The sequence below is a fragment of the Acartia tonsa genome, chromosome 11, assembly GCF_053477335.1.
Source record: "Acartia tonsa isolate MP-2025a chromosome 11, ASM5347733v1, whole genome shotgun sequence".
Classification (NCBI taxonomy): Eukaryota; Metazoa; Arthropoda; class Copepoda; order Calanoida; family Acartiidae; genus Acartia; species Acartia tonsa.
The window spans coordinates 15,815,989-15,835,369 of NC_137270.1; the positions used below are offsets into that span (position 1 = coordinate 15,815,989).

The following is a 19,381-nucleotide window of genomic DNA, read 5'->3' on the forward strand; positions in this document are numbered from 1 at the left end:
TCTCAGTTGCTTTTAGTAGTGCTATTAAAATGATTAAAAGATAATATTTGATCTCTAATTTAATTTTAAATATTTGCGGATATGCTTTACTAATGGAATTAGATAATACGTGGATATTATGACAGGACAAAAATTGTCGTCATTTTAGTTTGCTAACATGGACATCAATTATTGGTCAGTTCGTTTGTCCAATAGTAGAGGATTGTAAGGGGTAAAGATGATGGATGGGGGGATTGTTATTTTAGCCAGCTACAAATTACATTTTATTAGATTACATGATAATCTGGTGTAAGATCAACGTAATAATAAATTCATTGCCTAATCCACTTACCATTGTTCAGAGCCAATATCAAAGTTAGGTAGAAAACCAACTTTGAGGGCTAGTCTACAGGGCACTGTTATCTTGTATCTCATCGTGTAAACTTTAACCTAAAAATAATACAAAATCAAAATAATTCATAATATCTTTTAAAATGGGAAACAAATCAAAAGATAATTAGAAAACAAAGTAACGGGTAGACAAGTACAATAATAAGACAGAAAAGAAGATAATTTGGTAGAGAAACAGAAAGAAAATTCGCCTGCCTATTTTTATGTTAAGATCTCACAAAAGTCTAGACCAAAAATTCAACGTTTTTAGGGATATTATTGATTTGCTTAGTGTACATTTTAGTGTATTCTGAGTGGAGTAAAGAAATGAGAAAGAAAAAAGAAATAGATAAAAGGACACAACAAATAAAGGATGAAAAGAAAGATATAGATAAAAATGGAGAAAGAGAGGATAGAGAATTGACATTTATCCTATTGTATTACATACAGCTTTTCGCGGAGATTAAAATAAAGAATTATAAGATTAAAACCAGTTTTGTTAGCTACAAAACACCGAAGGGTTGGGCTAAAAAAGCTGGCATTACTTTTAATTTTAATATACGAGAAAAAATTGTGAGTAAACCGATGCTATACATGAGTTTCCTGGAGAATCGGTTCTAATCCAGCAGATATTAATCGGTTTCAAAGTTAAACTAAAAAATTAATTTTACCTTTGCTTTAGCTTTACCCTCCAAGAATTTTGGTAGTTGAACTGTTGTTAATTTCTTGAGATTTTTTACTGCATCCTTTTCTGTTGTCATTACAAAACATGTCGACAGAATTTCATTGAACTCAGCACCTACAAAATACATATGTCATTCAGAACTAACCAAGGCATCCTATTATATAAAGTAGTAAGGCTTTATGTACTGAAGCTTAAGATCTCAAAAACTGCTGAACCGATTGGGCTTTTTATTTCAGTTAAGCTTAATATTTGTCTTGTGATGTTTTAAGGCTATCTTATTTTAAGTCTTGGGAAGGTTTTAGGCTTTTCATCTCTCCCCTTTGAATATAGAGCCACTAGATGCTAGGGGCGTATCTGCTAGTTAGTGTAAATGCTGTCAGGGAGGTGTCTAGTCCAAACTTCGTCATATCAGAGACGTTAAAAATAGAACCCACGTGGCTAATAGTTGGAGCAGATGAAATGCTTTGGCCCATAAACAGGTGCAACTCATTGTCATGCACTGTTGGGACTATTAGACAAAAGTCGTGCCATTAAAAACGTCGGTTGTCTGTTTGATGTTTTTTTTTGAAATCTTATTGTAGGCATTAGAGTATCGAATCCCATTACAAGCGGATGATGTTCTGGCTTCTGTAGATGATCACTTGAAAACGAAGGAGAATCCCATCCCAAACAAGTAATTAACCAGAATTTTATGGAAACATAATTTTACCTGTAAAAATGGAAGGGTCGTCTTTGAATGGAATTTCCATTGGTTCTGGAGAGGGAATAAAAAAATGGGTTCCCTAAATAAATTAACAATATTTCATTACAAAAAAAAAACTTTAAAAATCTTTCAACAAACTTAGTAATAAATATAAATGGATATAGAATAAGTGGATATTGTGAGATATTCTCGCACACTCTGATAAAATGTTTTCCTGGCTGGCTAATATAACGATACCCCCCATCCCATCACATCCCCTGACCATGGAGGACGTATGGACCAATAGCTAAAGACTATATTAACAACCTAAATTGACGACAAAAATTCCCATGTCACAATATCCACATATTCTTTATCCAAGATATATGTGAAACAAAAAGATGATATTTAAGAACATACTGAGGATCAAAATTGAAATAAGTTTGAAAGAAAATGGTCAAGATACGCAAATTTCAGACAAACACCCATTGTTACAAACAGACACCTAATTACTTCATAGAACACCTGGAAATTATTTACTGGTCCTTTTTGAAAATAAAACAAGTTTTAAAATGTGACTAACTCATATATTAACACTTGTTGAAGACCATTGTTTTATAGGTCCTTAGGATCATAGGCATCAAATTTTAATTGATAGAAAGGTAAAATCAGCTTAAACAGGTGTTAATCATCAGTGCTCGTCAGCCACGTGAAATCGTCATATAACTTTAAAATGCAGCTGGATGTCTAAATCTATTCCTAAACAGACAGTCCATCTTTCGTTTTTTTTTACACAAGCGTTAAGATTTTAAGCCTATGCGTTGCTGAGGCGCAGTTGAGGAGCCCTGTTAAGAATTTAAATGGTGAAAATTATCCAATTTTTACCTTGACATATACACCAGGAAGATTTTGAATAATATCTAGAGAGAACTTGGCATTCACACCTGTCTCAAACTAAAACAGATATTCTTATGTAAAGGTGGCATGGTGTTATTAATTTCTTTCTAAAATATTAGCGTCTACACCCCCACAGAGGCATCTAGGGGCACTTGAGGAAAAAGGGAGAATTCGATAACCAAATTTTATTAATCCCGACTATTATTAATTTTAGTTTTAAAGTGAGAAAATAAATTACATTTTTTACCTTCCTCCAAGATCCTTTGGTACAGACAGACAAATTGACAGACAGAAGACAGAGATTCTTTTACTTTATAAGATGAAACACATAACTCTGTTAAGTTGTAAAGTTATTCCAAAATAGCAAATTAAAATTTAACTTAAATGTTAACCTGCATTGCTGGCTCCCACTCAGAATCACAAGGAATCGCCTCAAATGTATCATTTGCCATGTCCTATAAACATCAAAATAGAATTCTTTTTAAATCATTAACAACCTAACAATACCTGGGAAATTATTTTTTCTGCGTTAATTTTCATTTCTTATCTTGTTTTGAAATATTTATGTTTTGTCAAGAAAAAACCGCCACTGCTGATGTTCATTCAAAAAACTGTTACCTTTTCAAATGCCAGTTCTTTTTCAACATCTAAGTGTTTCTTATCCCATTGAACATCAACCTACAAAACAATATAGCAGAATTTAAGAAGACTTTCTATAGGTCAATTAACTATAAACTATTTGTGATTGGTTAAAACCAACCCTAATAATACATGTTCCGTAAAGAATGTTTTTAATTGTCCAAACTACATCCTAGAAGACTTCCTATTGGTAAATTATAATAAAAAACTATTTATGATTGGTTAAAACTAACTTTTATAATTCAAGTTTTACAAAGAAGGTTTCTGATTGGCCTACGAGATCCAAACTGATAAGATATTGGTCAAACTACATCTTACAAGAAATCCTATTGGTAAATCATAATCAAAACGATTAATGATTGGTTAAAACTAACCTTCATAATACAGGTTCTATAAAGAAGGTTTCTGATTGGCCTACAGGATCCAAACTGGGCAGAATATTGTTTGTATATTTCTTCTGTTGGTACTGGAGGGTCATTACTGATACAGTTTCCTAAAAGAAGAATTAATTAGTTGTTACAAAGTACATACAATAACAATCAAAATAATCAATTGAAATTGTTAGAGTTTGTATTTCATTAGCTAGTGATTTTCATCAAGTAACCTTTAATTATAGGGAGAGGGGTTTTTATGCCAAACCTATGCGGGGCCTTTACCCGTGGTGCATGCTGTAGCCATGCAGAGCTAAACTATACCCAATATAATCTAACCTAACCTGACATAAAACATAAATAAACGAAAACAAACCCATAAGATTTAAATCTATTTAAAAATATAAGGAGGAGGGAGGGGTTATTCCTTACTATATATGTACTTTGAGGGAAAGCACCCAAAAATCTAGAATACTTTACCTGGAAGCTGATAATGAACTTTTCCTTGGTAATTAGGCTCAGAATAGAAAGCCCATCCTCCTGATACAACCTAAAATTATTAATTGTATGTATGGCATGTTTGTATAGTTGCAAATTAACTCTTTAAGTAATGCTATTTGGTTGGTCTATCTAAATCTAAAAAAAGGAAAATTCATTGTTGTGTTAGATAAAGAGACATTAAAAGTAAAAATCCTTAGGCCCAAAAACAGGTGCAACTCATTTTAAAAAAATATTTTTTTTAGATATAAAAAAATGATTAGATTACCTTATAGGAAGTAGCTCTGTTAGGAAAGTTATACTGGTCAAAGTTTGGAGTATCTTCGTACACATTTGTAAAGGACCCTTCTAAAAATTAATAACAAAGATGACAACATCCATAAGAAGCGAAGCAACAAAAATATCATGAGTTACAAAGCAGATGTTTATTTTTCATAAATAAGATATGTCAAATTAGCAATTAAAAATCACGAAACCTTAAAGTTAAATAAATAGTAACTAATAAAAGTATTGTGTAGCATTACCGACGGACCAAGTAATTAGTATGCTGGGTATAAAAATCAGCAGTCTAATCTTAAATAGCAGCCAATAGCAAGCCACTCCCCCCCCCCCCAATAATATTAAAGACGGACTGGCAAACATAGATTATTATAGAGTAGCTTCGCTAGTAAATATAGTAAATACAAAGTAGCTTCCTAAAATCATATAAGATTTTCTTTGCACTTATTTTTGACCTTCTCTGACGCTCTGAAGTGACGTCCAAGCTTTTTTATGAGGGGAGTAAATTGTGGGATTTTAAAGAAATGAGGGGTTAATCTAATGTATCTTTTTTGATTTTAAAGGGGGTAAAATAAGGGGCTTCAATGTTTGAGGGAATTAAAAACGACATTACACCCACCCCAGAACTCCTATGTCGCTTCTGTATAAAAGAACTATTGATATAGCGGTAAATCTTAATTATATAGAGTTGCTACACTATTTAAACTGCAAATATTTAAAATTCAAAGAATCATTTAGACGACTAGACATTAACACATTAATCAAAATATAAGTTTTGAAAACCTAGTGATTTTCTGTATATCTTAACATACATAATACATATATTAGGTGAATTTCCTTATAAAGTAAAATAATTATATTTTTTATATACATCAATTAACAAAAATCGATATATTATTACTTGGATGTTACACCAGATAATCATGTACTCTGATAAAATGATATTGACAGCTGGCTAAAATAAGATAACCCCATCCATCTCCTTTAAAAAATCCACTCCTCTTCTATTGGATTAACGAACTGACCAATAATTGAGGTCCATGTCAGCAACCTAAACTGAAGACAAATTTTCCCCTGTCAATATATCCACGTATGTCGTATATTCGACATCAATTTTTTACAAAATCATTTTATTGAATGAAATCAATAAAGCTAATTTAACTATGTTTAATTAACGTCGTCCGTCTGCTGATATAGGACAGTTAGGATTGTATATTATTTCTAAATGGTTTTTAACTAAAACATATAACTTTTACTTAAAAAATTATAAAGAAAGTGTATTTGGTACTTTCCATCAAAGTGCCTTGCGAGCATATAAACTTTCCATCCACCTTTATTAAGAATAAAGTAAAATAAGGGGGAGGGGTTAGTTTCTTCTTCTTTTATGCTTAACAACTGCAGTGTGCACTAAACCTTCCGGGGCCTCATTGTACTCAATATAATATTATGACCTAACTTTAAACTTAACCTAACCTAAAGTAAAACATAAACACACGGGTTCTGTGTTTTAAACACGCTGGACAGACTTACTACCATACAATTATAAAGCATTTTTGAAAAACTATCACTTTTCAAAAACAAGTTTGAATTAAGGTAAAGTCTAATCATCTAAAGTTTGCTATTCTACAGAGATGGGTTTTTGAAAGATGAATGCCGCGTTTTTTCATTTCGCGAAATTCAACTGTAACAACTATTTATTTAATTATTTCGCATTTGTTGGTACGGCCTTCATAGAAGAAAAACAAAATATCTTTAATCCATTTTTGCTGCATATTTAATAATGCATCTTTTTAGAGCTGTATTAGACATTATACAAATGGCTAAAATAATAATTTTAAAATTTTGAATTCTTAAGTTATATACTCTGTTGAAATCCTATCGTCTTCGTTCAATCAATCAATGTCTAAAAAATGTTGAATAAACGCGGCATTCATCTTTCATAAACCCATCTCTGTGCTCTAAATTTCAATTATTTCAAGATCAAATGTCAATATTTTGATGAGTATCGTCAGCTAGAAAAAAGCCGAGAAATTTCAGATTGATAGAAATGTCTACATTTTTTGAGGTCGAACAATTCTGTAATTTTTTTACTTATAAAACTAGCAAAATATTTATATAGTTATTTATCACAATGTATTATAGACAGAATTCTTCGAATATTAAAATGAGAAAAAAATATAAGATTAAAACCAGTTTTGGTAGCCCCAAGGGTCCAAAGGCCTGGGATAACAAAACTGGTTTTAATTTTATGATTTTGATTTCATTATTCGTCGAAAGTTGTCTGTAATAAAATGATTGTACATGATTTTTCAGTATGGCTGAGAACCAGCTCTATTCCAGCGGATATTAATCGGTTATTATAGTATATTTTAAAAGAAAAGTAAACTGTAGTACAGAAAATATATTGTCCAAAAACAATTGCTATGATATATAAAAGGGGTAATGGGGTAGTGGGGTTTAAACACCCCTCTATGGCAAGCGGCAGCAATAAAGCTATCACTGCACTGTGTTTTATTTTCACTTGTCGTTTATGGACGTTCGAACAGACGGATAGACCTTAATTTACTGATATAGCATTGCTATGTTTATTGTAAAATATTCGTCATATTGTTGAAACATAAAGATTAAAAAATTCCAAAAAAATGAAAACGTGATTTACTCCTTCATTTTACGGAATTTAATTGGAATTTTTTTTTCATGTAATTAAATTAATTTAGATTAGATCTTTTATGTAAATCATGTCTTTAAATTCTTAAAATTAAAAGTATTATTTGGGTGTTTTTAATTGTACATTTACAGGTTATAAATTATGGCTTTGGAACTGATTAATATCCGCTGGATTAGAGCCGGTTATCAGCCATACTGAAATTTTTTGTATAACATAGTATTACAGAATATTAAAATAAAAATCATTAAAACTGTTTTAAATCTCATAGTTTTTCATTTAATATCTGCGGAAAGCTGTCTATAATACGATACAAGGCAATTTATTATGATGCATTAATTTTATGATATAATTAGTAAGGTTTTTTTTGTCTGAAGTTTTCTATCGATACCGAGATGGTTATAGGTGATTTTATTCTTAGATTTAAGCCTTGGGATGGTTTTAGGCTATTTTGCCCCCTATCTTACCGCGTTAAAAACAGAGCACCTACATGCTAAGGGAGCAGCGTATAGTTATAATATTACAGTGACATAAAGTTTTGAGGGCAAATGACGAAAAGTAATACTTCAAGATATCTTTAACTATATATTTTATCGCTATCATGACAAGAAAAAATCGTGTTATATGTATGTCAAAATATCTATAATCAACGTTAGTTGCTTTCCTCAAATTGCGAGAAAAAAAGAAGTGAATTTAAAAAATGAAAACTAGGGAGAGGTGTAGTTTTTTTTAATTATGCCTCACCGATCCGAGGGCTCCTAACCCAAAAGGGCATAAACCTGCTGGTCCCTAACCCTGCGGGGCTATCCTGTTATAATTCACCTAATCTTAAGTAAAATACTAACAAACAAACCCCCCCCTTATTAGTATATTTTATAAAGCAGACTGGGACACCTTTACCCTAGAAACTGAAACCCTTTTTGAAGACCTTCCTGACCCTTCCTCCTGCTCCCAAGGTGAAGCCACTTTCCGCCAAATCCTCCAAACTGCCTCCAAACACACTGTTCCTGCTGGCTTCATCAAAAATTCCAACCCTACCCTCCCTCAGTCTGCTAAACCCCTTATCCAGCAAAGAGACTCCTTAAGAGAAACCAACCCCCATGATCCTCAAATTCAAATCCTTAATGACCAAATCTCCTCAATAGTAAACCAACATTCCAACAAAAAATGGCAAGAAACCCTTTCCAAATCCGACCATAGAACAAATCCTTCCAAATTCTGGTCCCTCCTCAAGTCCCTTTCCGGCAAAAACAACTCCCCTCCCTCCAACCAACCCATTTCCTTCAACAACAACAAAGTCCACACCTCCCACCTCCACATTGCCGAATCCTTCACCAGTCAATTCACCTCTGTCTCCCGTCATACTTCCAACCCTTTCTCCAGAAAAATTATCCGTAAAATCCGCCGCCGCAACCACCTCAACAGAAACTTCCAACCTTTTACCCCTGCCCTTGTCCTTGAAGCAATTAAAAATTCCTCCAATTCCTCTGCACTTGGCCCCGACAACCTTAACATCCTTCACCTTAAACACCTTGGTCCAAATGGCATCTCCTACCTCACTAAACTTTTCAACCTCTCCATCTCCGCTGCCAACATCCCTGCCATTTGGAAACTATCCAAAATCATTGCCCTCCTCAAACCTGGTAAACCCCCTGACCTTTCCACCTCCTACCGCCCAATCTCCCTCCTCTGTCCTGCAGCAAAAGTCCTTGAACGCCTACTCCTCCCCTACCTTAAACAATCCCTCTCCACCCACCCCTCACAACACGGCTTTAAACCCCTCCACTCCACCACCTCCTCCCTCCTCAACCTTTCCACCACCATTGCCAATGGCTTCAATCAAAACCTCCCCCCCAGCCGCACAACTGTTGCCTCCATCGACCTTTCCAAAGCATTTGACTGCATTCCCATCCACCTCCTTCTCCAAAAAATCTCCTCCTCCAACCTTCATCCCAACATCATTAGATGGCTATCCTGCTACTTGCGTGGCAGGATGGCTTTCTGTTCCTATCAAAACACCAATGCCTCTCCTAAAATTGTCCACACTGGCGTCCCCCAAGGCTCTGTTATCTCCCCAGTCCTCTTCAACTTCTACATAGCAGATGCCCCCCACATTCCCCCTGCCCACACCTCCTCATATGCCGACGACCTTAACTCCTTCCACTCCTCCCCTAACATCCCCCAGTCAGTTGAATCCATCAACTCCCACCTCTCCTCAATCGCTGACTGGGCCTCCACCAACGGCCTCTCCATAGCTCCCAACAAATCCACTGTCACCCTCTTCACTTCTGACCGCAAGCACCAATCCAACCTTCATCCTCAAGTCCAAATCAACGGCTCCACCCTTCCCCTTGAGAAAACCCCTAAAATCCTTGGAGTTACCTTTGACACCTTTTTCAATTTCAGTTCCCATGTCTCCACCATTTCCTCAAAAATTTCCTCCCGCCTTAGAATCCTCAAATGTCTGGCTGGCACCAAATGGGGCCACCAGAAGGAGACTCTCCTCACCACCTACAACACCCTCCTCCGCCCCATCACCACCTATGCCTGTCCTGTTTGGTTCCCTAACACCTCCAAAAACAACATTGACAAACTCCAAGTCCTCCAAAACCAAGCCCTCCGCATCTGTACTGGTTCCACTAAAAAATCTCCCATCAGCCACCTCCACCAAGAAACCAAAATCCTACCAGTACGGAACCACCTTTCCCTTCTTTGTTCCCAATACCTGGCCTCCTCCCTCCGCCCCTCCCACCCATCCTTCCACAACGTCACAACCCCCCCTGGCCCTAGATCCAAAAAATCCACCCTTCAATCCATGTTCCTTCCTACTCTCCAACCTTTTCTTTCCCCCGACAACACCCTCCTTCCCACAAACTACAAATCCACAATCTCCAGACTCCATACCTCAGCTGTCACCCAAGCCATAAATTCTTACCCCCCTAATCCTGTCCTTAATCAAGCTCCCCCTGACATCAACCCCTCCGAAATCCAACTCCCCAGGCACTACAGAACCATCCTCTCCCAATTAAGATCCAACTATTGTCCTAAACTCCAAAGCTACCTCCATTCCATCAACGCTTCTCTTACCCCCAACTGCCCATCCTGTCCTGTTAATCCTACCCCAGAAACAGTCCAGCACCTCTTTTCATGCCCAAATAATCCTACAAATCTTACTCCTATGGACCTCTGGCAAAATCCCACCCATGTAGCTGCCTTCCTCTCCTCCCATCCAAGTTTCACCAGCCTTCCTCCCCTCCAACGCCCCCCTCCAGAGCCCCCACCATAAGCCCACGCCCCCCCCCCTCACCCCACTGATGACTACCCGGACCGGAAACTGACTATGAGCAGCCAAAACAACAACATATTTATAAAATTCGGGAGATGGTGTACGTGCTCGACTAAGCATTTGAAGGAAAACCATATAAATGTTATCTTAAAACAAAACATTTTACTAGAAAAATTTTATGTTTAAGATAAAACATTAATTTTCACTAATGAAGTAAAAAGATCTCGTGCATAATTTGATAATAAAATTATTGTAAAACTTTTCATAATTATTCTGAAAGATTAGTTTTTATGAATCATGATTTCAAAATTACAACTTGGCTGTTTTTTTTCAAGTTTTTTATTATAAATTTCATATCATAGCTATTAACAAGTCATATTATTAATAGTTTAAGTAGAGTATCTCTATATGTAATAAATTTGATTTTTTAATTTTTATTTTTAAACAGTTTTACAAGATAAGCTTCCATTATTAGAACATAAGAAATAAATTGAAAGTAATAGAAGAGTTTTTTTTCTTTCTTCATGCCTAATTTTGCTGAGGTGCATCTAACACTGCGGGGCCTTATATACCTGTTGTGGGCTAAACCTGTACTACCTAATATACTAACCTACAGTAAAACACAAACAAAAGACCCACCTATCCTCCTCCTTTTAAAAAAATTTATCTTAATATCTTAAAATACTTTTGGAGAATATCTGTGCCCAAATATGCATTTTAAGGAAAGTTGTCATCCTTGTTAAGCTTGCTTTTATTATACTGCAAAGTTATTTCTCATTAACATTTCAAAATATAATTGTAAGTGTAATGACGGCTTCATTAACGACCAATTTTGTATAGTGCATATTTTGTAAATTCGGAATTCTCTCGAGTTTTTAAGCTTATACCAACAACGAAATTGATTCGAAACAAATCATGAAACCTATACGTCAATACGACCTCTACATCTGACCCCAAACATTATTTTAGAGTTTTTAATTAGGTTTGAAAGGTATATATACTTAAATGTACATAAAAAATAGATTCTTATGACAAAATAGTAATGTAATGATTCTTATTTGCCATCGTACTTTAAAACTTAATTGCGTACATTACCGGTCTATTAGTTGTTAGTCATTGTAAATGTTTGAATAACTAATCATTTGTATCTTACTTACTTCCTTTATTTTAATTCATTAAGCATGGTTACAAATTCTCATAAGACAAAAAAATCACAAAAAATTTGATGTTAAAAAAGTTAAAAATCAGCATGTTTAAATGGACGCTTTCTGAGCCAAACTACTAAACGAATCACCATACAAGTTTAAAATCGATAGGACAATTAAAACAAATTAACGAAAAAGCTATCCGTCACGAACGGACGGACCGACCCTAGTTATAGAAAACTTCGCTTTTCAAAATATGGTTCATAAGCATAGGCTGGAATTTTACTGTCATGCTAAAATTCTTTAAATAACAATTTATCTTTTTCGTAAGAGTGTGTGTTTCATTAGACTTATAAATTCTATAATGCCCTATTTTATTATATTAGAGGCTATGTGTTTGTACCGAAGAATCTCACTAACCGCTGAACCGATAAGATTCTCCTTTACAGGGCACCATCTCATTGGTCCCGGGAAGGTTTACAACTATTTTGGGGAAGGGTACCACCACCCTCCCAAGAGAAATCACAATTTTTTTTTTACTTATAAAGACTTGAACGCCTCATTGCAAGGTATCGTAGAGACTTGAATGCAACATAGATAGATAGGATTGTATTATTCAAAAAAACATTTAAAGTGCCACTAGAGGCCTCTAGAGGCGTAACTGCTGGTATCATATAAAGTAGTTGCGTTTTTTTGTTTGAAGCTTAAGATTTTAATAATCACTGAACTGATTGACTTCTTCCTTTAAGGGAAGATTCACCTATCCTAGAATGGTTTTAGACTGTCTTATTTTTAGATATTATTCTTGGAATGGTTTAGGGTTATTTTTCTGCCAATTATATACCCCTTTGAATACAGATACCCTACATACTAGAGGCGCAACCGCCAGTATTAAAGTAAACAAATTATAGTTTGTTATATTAAATTATAGAAGAAATGAAATATAAAACACAAATACTCCTATTTTATTATTATTCTACATATTATATCTATTGTAAATGTGTTGTTACTCTACACAACACAACTCTATTGTCTACGTAAGGGTTTAAACAACAATACTAAGGACGGTCATGAGAAATATTATTACTCTACATATTATCTCTATTGCAAATGATACTCTACATAACAACTCTATTGTCTATGTAAGTGTTTAAACAACAATACTACGGTCATGAGAAATATTATTACTCTACATATTATCTCTATTGCAAATGATCTACTTTACATCACAACTCTATTGTCTACGTAATGGTTTAAACAACAATACTACGGTCATGAGAAATATTATTACTCTACATATTATCTCTATTGCAAATGTTACTCTACACAATACAACTCTATTGTCTGTGTAAGGGTTTAAACAACAATACTACGGTCATGAGAAATATTATTACTCTACATATTATCTCTATTGCAAATGTTACTCTACACAAAACAACTCTATTGTCTATGTAAGGGTTTAAACAACAATACTACGGTCATGAGAAATATTATTACTCTACATATTATCTCTATTGCAAATGATACTCTACATAACAACTCTATTGTCTATGTAAGTGTTTAAACAACAATACTACGGTCATGAGAAATATTATTACTCTACATATTATCTCTATTGCAAATGATCTACTCTACATCACAACTCTATTGTCTACGTAATGGTTTAAACAACAATACTACGGTCATGAGAAATATTATTACTCTACATATTATCTCTATTGCAAATGTTACTCTACACAATACAACTCTATTGTCTGTGTAAGGGTTTAAACAACAATACTACGGTCATGAGAAATATTATTACTCTACATATTATCTCTATTGCAAATGTTACTCTACACAAAACAACTCTATTGTCTATGTAAGGGTTTAAACAACAATACTACGGTCATGAGAAATATTATTACTCTACATATTATCTCTATTGCAAATGATACTCTACATAACAACTCTATTGTCTATGTAAGTGTTTAAACAACAATACTACGGTCATGAGAAATATTATTACTCTACATATTATCTCTATTGCAAATGATCTACTCTACATCACAACTCTATTGTCTACGTAATGGTTTAAACAACAATACTACGGTCATGAGAAATATTATTACTCTACATATTATCTCTATTGCAAATGTTACTCTACACAATACAACTCTATTGTCTGTGTAAGGGTTTAAACAACAATACTACGGTCATGAGAAATATTATTACTCTACATATTATCTCTATTGCAAATGTTACTCTACACAAAACAACTCTATTGTCTATGTAAGGGTTTAAACAACAATACTACGGTCATGAGAAATATTATTACTCTACATATTATCTCTATTGTAAATGTTACTCTACATAACAACTCTATTGTCTATGTAAGGGTTTAAACAACAATACTACGGTCATGAGAAATATTATTACTCTACATATTATCTCTATTCCAAATGTTACTCTACATAAACAACTCTATTGTCTACGTAAGGGTTTAAACAACAATACTACGGTCATGAGAAATATTATTACTCTACATATTATCTCTATTGCAAATGATACTCTACATAACAACTCTATTGTCTACGTAAGGGTTTAAACAACAATACTACGGTCATGAGAAATTCATTTAACTATTTGTTATTCAGAGTGCTTAAGCTTTGTCAATTTGTGAAGCTAATTAATAATTAAACATTTTGCTAGTATCTTTTTGTACATTGCATTATTAAATTCAAAATCTATTGGTATGTCACTATGTATATATATAAAAGTTTGTATAAATAAGGTTATTTTTAATAATTAAAAGAAAATTTGAAAAATGTTGAGAAATTATATTGTAACTTTTTTCGTTAATTTAAGCATGTTTGAATTGTCCTATTAATTTCAAGCTTTGAACGGTGATTCCTGTAGTAGTTAGGTACGATTTAGGAAGAGTAGCAACTCCATAATCGTTACCAGAATGTCCGTAAGTCCATTTTAATCATGTTGATCTTAACTGTTTTTATTTAAATACTGATTGCTTTGTTAATATAAATATAATTTTTGAATTATGTGGAAAAGATAAGTAGAATTTTATACAATAAAATAAGATATAATTTTCATGTTTTTCTTTTGTTTTTGTATATGAAGCTTAAGCACGGAACCAATGACTCGCGTAAAAAGATTTTGCATATTTCGTAGCATATTGAGGAAAAAGTCTTAATCTACACCTACCATTAAACACAGTGGAACATTTCAATAGATTTTAAAATAATCATTTATCGCATCGTATTATAGACATCTTTCCGCGGTCCCTTTTAATCTTATAATTTTTATTTCAATATTCACAAATTTTTTGTAAAACGATGCTATATATGATTTTTCAGTATGCCTGAGAACCGGGTCTTTTCCAGCGAATATTATTCGGTTTTGAAGCCATACTAAAATAGTTATTTCTCGCATCGTATTATAAACAGCTTTCCGCGGATATAGAATGTACACTTATAAGATTAAAACCATTTTTTTAGCTCCGAGGTGCCGAAGGCACGGGCTTTAAAAACTGGCTTTAATCTTATTATTGTACATTTTTATATTTGTAGAAAGCTGGATTTAATACGACGATGTTAGACATAGTTTTTTTTTGTATGGACGAGAACCGTTTCCTATCCACCGGATTCGAATGAATACGAGAAAATGAATTCTAAAATCAGTGGCTTTTTAATATTCAAAATTTAAAAAAAAAATCTAGCTACTACCTTGGATGGTTTTAGGCTATTTTGTTTTTATCTTTAAACCTTATAATGGTTTTATGCAATTATTATAGTCTCTTTTACTGAAGACCCCTAAAAATTAAGAAGAAACAAGCTGAAGTGTAAGCCTTAAATGTAGCTTTACATTATCTAAAATACAAAGTAGTACAATGTCTGTCTGTACTGAAGGATCTAGCTAACCGCTGAACCGATCGGGGTCTCCTTAACAGGGCAGCTTCTCATAGGTTCCGGGAAGATTTATAACTATTTTGGGGGAGGGTACCGCCACCCTCCTCAAGAGAAATCACAAAAAATCTAAATTTTAAAATATTTTTGGAGACTTCAACGCAACATATGAATAATCTGAAATAATCTGTTAACATGTACATATAATAATGTTTGAAATAAAAAAAACTTTTAAAGTTCCACTAGATGCCTCTAGGGGCGTAACTGTTTGTTTATCATAAATTGCGTAAAAATTCCACATTGCCTCCTATAATACCCCCCTCCCCCCCCCCCAACTCCATATAATTGTAAGTAAACTGTGTGGTGTAAGAATATCAGTCAGTTGGTTAGTTATTCATGCATATGTTAACATTATTTTTCATACAGTTTTTTAGCAAAATATAACATTATCAGAATGCTGTGAAAATTAAACGGTATACAAAGATTAGTTTAGTTATAAGTTTTGAAGATTAAAACAAAAAATAGTGAAATGGACAAAGTTAAATTTTTGAGTTTGTACATATTTTGGTAAGTTATATATAAACTAGCGGCTACGCCCCTAGCCTCTAGGGGCTTTGCCCCAAGAGGTTTAATCAAACCAATTTTTCGTATTTTAGATTTAAAAGAAAAGTTAAAAATAAATTTTTTTTGGGGGGGGGGAATTTTTTTTGGGGGGGGGGTAGTCGACCCCACTATTTAAATTTTAGTTTTAAAAAGAAATTTTTTTTTTGGGGGGGGGTGTTTTTCATTTTTGGGGGGGTTGGGGGTGTCCCACCCCCTAAGAAAATAGCTTAAAACCATCACAGGACCAGTAGGTATAATCCCTGAAAAGTAGAGCCCAATCGGTTCAGCGGTTACTGAGATCTTAAGCTTCAGACGGACAGACAGACGGACAGACGGACAGACAGACGGACAGACAGACGGACAGACAGACAGACAGACAGACAGACATCGTTCTACTTTGTATTATAGATTATTCGTTTGTAGCATTTCTATAGATTTGAATTTAAAATATGAATGACAATATCCATAAAAGTGTAGCTGTAGAACCAGACGGTAGGAAAAACGAACGTTAACACTTGTAGAGTGTCAGAAGTTAGCAAGCAGAATATTATATTTTAGTCTACTTACGTAAACAAAAATTTTATAAAAATGTTTGCAAAATACAGGATACAGGACATACTTACATTTTAAGAAATTGATTATAGAGATGTTTTGCCTATAATGTTATTCCTTGTTCTCCAAGGAATCATTATTTTAGTAATGAATAGGATAATATCATACACAAAATTGTTGCCAAAAAGTTACAGATTAGCATGCTTGAAATGGACATACAGTTTTCTGTTCTGGTAACAATTATAGAGTTGTGACGCTTTTATGGACGTTGCCATCCTTGTTTACCATATTTTTTGGGGGGTAAGTCGATGTTGCATAGAAATATAAAAATTTTATTATGACCGATAGGTAGATATGTTTCCAGAAAAGCAGAATCTACTCGGTTTAATCAAGTTAAGGAGCCAAAGTAACCCCTTATCTCGAAATTAATCCCCCCCCCCCCATCCGTCTAAATATTCCCCCACTCCCTCCGCTTGAAAAGATTTGATACCCCATAAAAAAAATTTGCTATTTTTTTCAGATTTAATTTTAATATTTGCACACTAGACGTCAATTTGAAGATGTCTAAATTATTTTAGTTTCTTGCATATAGATGCTGTCATTTCTGTTCAATTTTGCATAACGACCCCTTTTTTGCACACTTTATTAGTAGGATCCCTTATTTTGCAAAAAGAGCATAATCAATCCCACGAAAGACACCAAAGAGAATCAAACATTAGAGAGAGAGAGCGAGATAGATAAATAGAGAGAGAGAGAGAGAAGAGAGAAAGATCATTGGGGATGTACAATTTACATCAATTTATCGGCCATTGTCTTTCCCTCTTTTTATATCAATTGTGTAAATAAGGTTGAGATGGGTACATTTTTTATGCCTAAGCATTGCGGGTAGCATTAACCCTGCGAACCTATACCTGTGGTTCCTTGACCCTGCGGAGCTACCTAGTACACAATATAACCTAACCTAAGAAATTTTAATAGAAAAATAGCTTAAACTTATTTGAAACAATAATTAGGTATTTATCTTAGACCTAAGTATATAAAGAAGAGGGGACGGTTTCCAATTTGCAAAATAAAGTATTTGAAATGTTTTTCTTGCACGTTGAATGAAATGTCAATTTTTGACTTGGAGCTAATATTTTGTTTTGTTAAAGTGTTTCCATTGTGAAGCCGCTTTTCATTGTTTCAATTTAATTTTTAATGGTCATGAAGTTTATCATAATAGGGGAGGGCGAGGGCGGGGGGCTAATAAAAATATAAAATTTCAATAAACATATCATGATGTTATACCCTTACTATAATGTTTTCTTTTGTCTGTTCACTACTTTGGGTAAGGTTAGGTTATCCAAGTAGGGGTCAGGCATAGAAAAAAACATTAACAATTGTAAAGTGCCAAAACAAGCAGAATATAATTTAAAGGTATAAACAAAACTAAATATAAAGTGCGTAAATACAGGATTCTGTTTAAGAACATTTGTAGAAAATGATTATAAAGATGCTTTGCTTTGTACCTTGTTATTATAGGAGCCAATGTTCCAAAAATCAGATAAATAGGATAAATGTACATCAAACATTGCCAAAAAATTTATACAAAGCAGGATGTTTTAAAGGAACTTTCTGGTAAAGATTATAGAGTTGCACCGCTTCATCGATCATACCTAACTGTTACAGAAATCACCATCTAAAGTTTGAGATCCATAAGACAATTCTGATATGTCTGAAGAGCTAACTGTGACGTGCGGACGAAAGTACATGCCCTTATTATAGAAAAGCTTCGGTTATAGTTTTCACTCATTGATTATTGGAAATGCTAAATAAATTTGATTTTTTTCGCATATTTGAAATCTCTAACATGATTTTGCATTTTATACATGTTTATTGTTTATCACAAAATTGTAATGAAATTTTATATATCTTTTAATGATTAACTTGAAGTTTTATGTATTTGTTAAATAATTCTTAATTTTAGAGAACCCCATTTTGTTTGATTTCTTGGCATGTTGATTTTAATAGTTTAACCCCCTAACAATCAAATAACATCTCTCTTTTTGCCTGTTTTACACTCCCCTAAAGCTTGCAACCCCCTACACCCCCTAGATTTCAGTTTAAAGGAGGGGGGGGGGGATAAATTTTCACGTGCGCTTCGCGCACCCCCTGGTAAAACAAAACAATGTGAACGCCTCGGGTCACAGCTATGTTTTAATGGGGAAAGGTGTTACTAGCTAGCGATGTTTTGCATGTTGCCATCAATCAAACAAATTTTTTGGAGGAGGGGGGGGGGGGGGAATGAATATATTCTTGCAGCTAATTTTTCAATTGGGGGGAGGGAGGTCTTAATATCCACTTAAAATAGTCCAAAACCGTCCCTTGAAAATTGTAAAACTTGTCTTTTTATTGTTTTAAAATTATTTCATTTAGATAAAAATCCTGTTTGGTGCTACACCCCAGTAATCAACCATCTTCCCCGACCCAATTCTACCAGAATGTCCTCCCTTCCTGTAGTAACCCGGCTCCTGCTGGTCTCTCTGGCAGTCACCTGGATGGTTGGGTTGCCAGCAGCCCAAGCTAATTCTGGATTTATGAATGATTTCTTTCAGGAATGTGTATATTAATATTTATAGTGATACAATGTGAATTAAATACAAAGGGGTGATAATTGTATCTAATTTAGATATAAATAATTTTTTAGTAGTGAAGCTACACTATAATTCACTTTGGCTGTACGTTCGCCAGTCAGTCAGTCCGTAACGCTTTGGGGGAAACGTGATTTCCTCGTGATTATCCCCCTTAAAATGCCCCAGAGTGGGCGAA

At 33.9% G+C, this 19,381-nt stretch overlaps 1 protein-coding gene across 1 annotated transcript in view; it reads right to left on the reverse strand.

The window, feature by feature from the left end:
* Positions 1–19,381, reverse strand: part of LOC145331903 (uncharacterized) — a 43,650-nt gene that overhangs the window by 1,111 nt on the left and 23,158 nt on the right. Inside the window, exons 8-16 of the mRNA XM_080176776.1 lie at positions 4,410–4,489; positions 4,124–4,193; positions 3,647–3,765; positions 3,252–3,311; positions 3,026–3,088; positions 2,622–2,690; positions 1,764–1,836; positions 1,041–1,168; positions 332–429 (exon numbers count right to left, since the gene is read on the reverse strand). Of these exons, the coding sequence (XP_080032902.1) occupies positions 332–429; positions 1,041–1,168; positions 1,764–1,836; positions 2,622–2,690; positions 3,026–3,088; positions 3,252–3,311; positions 3,647–3,765; positions 4,124–4,193; positions 4,410–4,489 (760 nt within the window). The remainder of the gene's footprint in view (positions 1–331; positions 430–1,040; positions 1,169–1,763; positions 1,837–2,621; positions 2,691–3,025; positions 3,089–3,251; positions 3,312–3,646; positions 3,766–4,123; positions 4,194–4,409; positions 4,490–19,381) is intronic.